This window comes from Lemur catta, chromosome 4, assembly GCF_020740605.2.
Source record: "Lemur catta isolate mLemCat1 chromosome 4, mLemCat1.pri, whole genome shotgun sequence".
NCBI lineage: Eukaryota > Metazoa > Chordata > Mammalia > Primates > Lemuridae > Lemur > Lemur catta.
In genome coordinates this window covers 109,480,700-109,486,699 of record NC_059131.1, presented here as the reverse complement: position 1 = coordinate 109,486,699, position 6,000 = coordinate 109,480,700, and the positions used below count along the sequence as shown (strand labels likewise).

The 6,000-nt window shown below is 45.8% G+C and overlaps 1 protein-coding gene across 1 annotated transcript; it reads right to left on the bottom strand.

The window, feature by feature from the left end:
• Nucleotides 1-3,090: 3,090 nt before the first annotated feature.
• LOC123637495 (feline leukemia virus subgroup C receptor-related protein 1-like) lies at nucleotides 3,091-5,451 on the bottom strand. The gene is given in 5 exon segments (XM_045550652.1): nucleotides 3,091-3,449; nucleotides 3,452-3,610; nucleotides 3,613-3,654; nucleotides 3,657-4,569; nucleotides 5,407-5,451. Coding segments are annotated over 5 exon segments (1,518 nt in total).
• Between the last annotated feature and the right edge of the window lie 549 nt (nucleotides 5,452-6,000).

The following is a 6,000-nucleotide window of genomic DNA, read 5'->3' as shown; positions in this document are numbered from 1 at the left end:
GTGATTTTTTCCCACTGACTTTCTAAATTTTTGGCTACAATTTAGGTATTAATTTTATTATATTCATCATCTCTTACAAAAATCAGTAAATTAAGTTTTAAAAAATCTAAGCATATTATTTTATTTTTACTATTTATATTTATATTTATAGTTACTATATTATTTTTACTATTTTATGTTTTATTTTTATTATACACCATAGGCTTTTCTTCAACCACTATTTCTGCCATTTTATTAATTTTTTAACATAAAAAAATAAATTTGCTTTGAGTCTGAAATACTGAATAAGCACAGTACAAAGCAAAAATCAGAACATGAATAGTGACTTATGACACAGGCATTCTTCTAGCTATTGATACAAACATATTTTTACATACAAACATATTTTTAAAGACATTTCTCAAACATTCTCAAAAGGCAAAAGCTATACTTGTGGCATTTATAAATGCAACAGGTTTTAAAACATCCAGGTTCTTTCCTAAAATTATTTGATTAAAATTTACACAGTGATGATTACCTACTCCATTTTCCAAAAACATACAGTCATGTGCCACATAACGATGTTTCGATCAATGATGGACCATGTATACAGTAATGGTCTCATAAGATTCTAATGGAGCTGAAAAATTCCTATTGCCTAGTGACGTCATAGCTGTTGTTACAACATAGCACAACATTATCTTTTCTATGTTTAAATATATTTAGATACACAAATACTATTGTATTACTATTGCCTACAATAGTCAGTACAGTAACATGCTGTCCAGGTTTGCAGCCTAGGAGCAAAAGGTGATACCACATAGCCTGGGCGTGGAGTAGGCTACCCCACCGAGGTCTGTATAAGAACACTCTATGATGTTCACTCAGTGATGAAATCGCCTAGCGATACATTTCTCAGAATGCATCTCCATTGTTAAATGACACACGACTGTCTTGTATAGCATATTATAGACAACTTTGACTCAAAAGAACAGAAAAATTCATTTTGCATTTTATCACATAATACTTCACCCTTTTTCTAATCAACAAGGAAATATGCATATGACACATATGCATATGCTTTCCCATAATAAAGTATTCCAACTTTTATCTGTAATTTGTTCAACACCTCAGGAAGTCAACAAATACATGATTATTTTAAAAAACATTAACAGTTTAAAAATAAAAACAATTATTTAGGACAGACTTTAAAATATATTTTTAGCCATTTTTTACCTGTAATGTAAATATTAAAAGAAGCTAATGATTGGACATGTTTTGCCTGAGCTACTTTCAACTGCCTAATAAAGCTAAAAAGAGAATTAAAAGTCCTTTGTATTCACAAAGTAACAATCATAGCTTTTTATTCAATTATCCAGGGAATTTTCCTCTAGCTAGATTTAAATTCCTGTGAAACAATGATTTGGTCTAGTCCATGATGAATGACATTTAATATTTTAAAAAGATCTTTGAGATCAAACTAAACACATTCATTTTATGGATGAGGAAAATCGCTGCCCAAAGAGGTTAAACAACTTGTCCAGAGCTATAGAGACAGGTAGAAACACATCAAGGGCATGGAGACAGAATTTGTCATTCTTAGCCATTCTTTTGTTAACACATTCTCTGGGGTCAGATTCTTCATAATTTGTAGTTATTTGATTATAGAGACTGCCACAATTTCAATATAAATTAATGCATATGTGCTGCTTAAATCAAAATTGCTATTCACTTCAAGGGTATTCACTATATCTGGCGTTTTTGGTGTATGTGGACAAAATGTACATTTTATGGCTGATCAAATGTCATTTCTGTAAAGATTTTCCCTATGAGCTTAGAGAATCAGGATATCAACAACACTTAAATTCTCACTGTAAACAGAGCACAGCGGTAGGCACTGTGGGAATATATTGGGTCCTATTCTCCTTACCCTGAGCATGTGAAAGAGCAGACTGTCCCAGCAGTGTGGTGACAGCGTACACTGTGGTGAAGAAGAGAATCTACTTCCCAGGACGCTGATGGGGTGTGCACTTCGGCATAGTATCCTCCGAGGAGAATGGTCCTAACAATGACACTGGAGAATTAAAACGGTTAGCACTCAAGAGGTCTCCACTGAGTGGGGAGACTCAGGCTATCTGAAGTTACTGTAGATTTTGTTATCTTAGGAATCTTCAAGGAGATATACACAGTGTGACAGGAGGAATCATGAAACAGCCAGTAACAAGTATGATAAAATTTTCTTATTTTAAAGTTATATATTTAAACAAAGAAGAGAGTAAATAAAGGCAATTAGTAAATAAACTACTCTATTTCAAGTTGGAGTAAAAAAATACAGTGTTAGCATTTCTCCATCATATTAGAAAGGCAGCACAGAAAAGAACTCAAGATGATAAGCCTGTATCTAGGCTCTACAACTTCATTAGAGCATAATGCTAAAACCAAAGTCATGTGTAGAATCTGTATATACAATAGTTTTTGTGACCATTGACAGGACGTGTTACAAAGCACTTTGTAACAAGAGTGTAAGAAATGGGAAAAAATCTTACAGGTCATATGGAAGTCTGATCCCAGTTCTATCCTTTGGTGGGTTAGTTGTGTCATGTTGGTACATGTACTGATACTGAAGGGGCTTGCAGAGTTCATCAGCACAATGGGAAAGTAGCGAATTGGGAATAATATATTGTACATTTAGTTTCATTGGATATTTTTATGTATAAGCTTCACATTCTCTTATATGTCTTACGGAAATCGACCCCCACATTATCATCTTACAAAGTCTTCTAAGCTTCTATTTTCTATAAAAAAAAAAAGGAAAACACCTACTTTTGAAAAGTAAATGTCAAGAAGCTTACTTTCACACAATATAAGACCACAAATGGGACGCTTATTTGATAAATGGTAGTGTTAACAGTATGCATGTAAAAGTATTTTAAGCAAAGTATTGCTTAAATTAAGCAAAATAATATCTGTGCATTTGGAGTTCATATAGTAATTTTCAAGTAAGTATCCATTCCCTACCACCTATAAACCCAACCGTGGTGCTCATATATCTCTCCAAGGATGATCACACTTTATCCCAATTACTGCAGAATAGTAACTTTTCCTTTCACCTCAAATTGCTGATTCCGACTGCTTGGACAACATAACATCTTTTGATTCTTGATCTGTGGGACTGTCAACTGGCACAGCTTTAATATCGACATTAGTAATTCCTATATTTATGTTATGTCTTCTCGGATCAGGCTTGATTAATGCTGTTAAAATGATGTCTCTAAACATCCAGGCACAGAGGAAAATGTCCCCCGCTCTGGGACCGTAGTCTGACGTGGGCTTTCCTTGAGCCAGTGTGAACAGGATTCCAGACATCTGCGCAGCAGCACTGAGAAGAGCAGACGGAGCGCCTTCCGATCCAGGGCAAGTGAGCTCAACGGCAGATTCAAAACCCAAAGGGAGGTGACCGGTCATGAAAACCCAAGGACCCCTCCAGTCACAAACACGGTGATGATGTATGCGAGGTCCAATGTTAAAGTAAACATAACCCTTCCCATAAATGACAAAATGGAAACTATCAGAGTAGTCTGTTGGTATGTTTTGGTACGATCTAGCCACAAGCCACAAAGAATAGAGCCACTACCAGGGGTAGCCCAACCCTTCCCGCGTTCACTTCTTCCCCCCAGAATATGTCAATATTATTTGGCTTAATAATGTTGAGAATGAAAAAAATGATCCAGTCTTAATACCATAACTAGTCAACAGAAGGACAAAAGGAGTGTTTTTAAACAGGTTTCTGATTGATTTCTTACAGGAGTACTCTTCAGGGGAACTGTCTCGAAGAACTGCTTGAACCTGACTTGGTGGATCCTGAGGTTTTTCTTTGAAAGCAATTACTGTCAAAATAAATAAAAGTGTGGCAACTGCTGATGTTCCGTAACACACGGTGCTGACATTACAAGCCAGGATGCTTGTGTCATTGTGTGTGTTGGGCACTAAAACGGGTGTTAGCAAAAAGCCAACTGCAGTGCCAAGCTGATTGCCCAGCAGGGCGGCGGCACAAGCTGCGGACGCTTCTTTGGGCCCAAACCCCACTGAGGCGATGCGGGAGGCCAGGCCCAGGACGAACACCTGGGCCCCGGGGCAGAGGCACTGGCCTCGCGTGATGACCCAGATCAGACGCTGCCACACGCTGCCGCACTTGACCCGGCCGCCCCGGCAGTCGGGGCCGGAGCCCAGCGAGGCGGTGAGCCGCAGGCCCCCGGCGCCCAGCAGCCAGGTGGCCGCGAGGCTGAGGGGCTCGCAGGCCGGCGTGTGCACCGTGGGCGGCCAGTCGGTGCGCAGCAGGGAGACGCGGGGAAGCCCTGGCAGACGCCGCTGACGCCGCCGTCCCGGCTCCCCGAGCGGCCTCACCGGCGCGCACAGGCCGAAGGGCAGCAGCGGCGACAGGCGCCCGTGGAGCGCGGTCGGGGCAGCAGAGCGCCCTCGGCCCGGGGTCGCCTCTCTTGGGGCCCCGGGCGGCAGCCAGGCCCGGGTGTCCTCTTCTGGGGCCAGGGGAGTCTGCGGCCGCCCGGGGCTCCTGCCGGCCGCGGGGCTGTCCTGGGGGGGCCATTCAGGGGCGGGCAGCCGGCTTTGGGGCCTTCCTGGGGCTCCCCGCTCTCCTTCCCTGGGGCGCCCCCCGGCACGAGGAGGTCCCCCTTCCCGAGGGGCTGCCCGGGCGCCACTGCCGCGCCCTCCTCATCCTCTGGCCGGGCCAGGCCCAGGGCTCCCCCCCTCGTGCCGCCTCGCGCCCGCCCCTGCACCCCCTGCCGAGACCCCCAGGGCCCAGGGCTCCCCGCCTCGTGCCGCCTCACGCCCGCCCCTGCACCCCCTGCCGAGACCCCCAGGGCCCAGGGCTCCCCCCCTCCTGCCGCCTCGCCCCCGCCCCTGCACCCCCTGCCGAGACCCCCAGGGCCCAGGGCTCCCCGCCTCCTGCCGCCTCGCGCCCGCCCCTGCACCCCCTGCCGGGACCCCCAAGGCCCAGGGCTCCCCCCGTCATCCTGCCTCGCCCCCGCCCCTGCACCCCCTGCCGGGACCCCCAAGGCCCAGGGCTCCCCCCCTCGTGCCGCCTCACGCCCGCCCCTGCACCCCCTGCCGGGACCCCCAGGGCCCAGGGCTCCCCCCCTTCTGCCGCCTCGCCCCCGCCCCTGCACCCCCTGCCGAGACCCCCAGGGCCCATGGCTCCCCGCCGCCTGCCGCCTCGCGCCCGCCCCTGCACCCCCTGCCGGGACCCCCAAGGCCCAAGGCTCCCCCCCTCCTGCCACCTCGCGCCCGCCCCTGCACCCCCTGCCGGGACCCCCAAGGCCCAGGGCTCCCCCCCTTGTGCCGCCTCGCCCCCGCCCCTGCACCCCCTGCCGAGACCCCCAAGGCCCTCCCCCCGGGGCCGCTGCCCCTTACCCTGGGTGCCCGCGCTGCCTGGGTGCGCAGGTGGAGGAGCTCCATTTGATTAATTTTCATAGATTCCGTAGGTAATCAGGAATTGAGTGATAAGCTAATAAGGAATTTTGATTTGTTACATTTTGTTTTCAGGAGGGGCAAGTGAATGCTACATTTTCAGTAGTCTAGATTTTTTTTTTGTCAAGATGTAATTATCATAAAATAAAATGCTCAGACATCATATGTTCAGTTTGATGAGTTTTTGAGACTTGTATAATGTGTAACTGTCACCCAAAATAATAAGCAGAAAATTTACGTCCCTCCAGGAAGTTCCCTCATACTCCTTGGAGGCCATTCTCCACACTCCCGCAACCCTTCCCCGGCATCTACTATTTGGTATCTGTTGCCACAGATCAACTTTCTCTGAATTTGGATTTCAAATACAGCAAATAGAATTACACAGCACATACTCTTTTCTAACTGGCTTCATTTACTTAACATTTTTTTTATATTCAACCATGCCATCACATGTATCGTTAGTTTGTTCCTTTCATTAAGTAGTATTTCATTATATGAATATTCTAAAATTTGTTTATTTAACTTTTTGTTGATGGA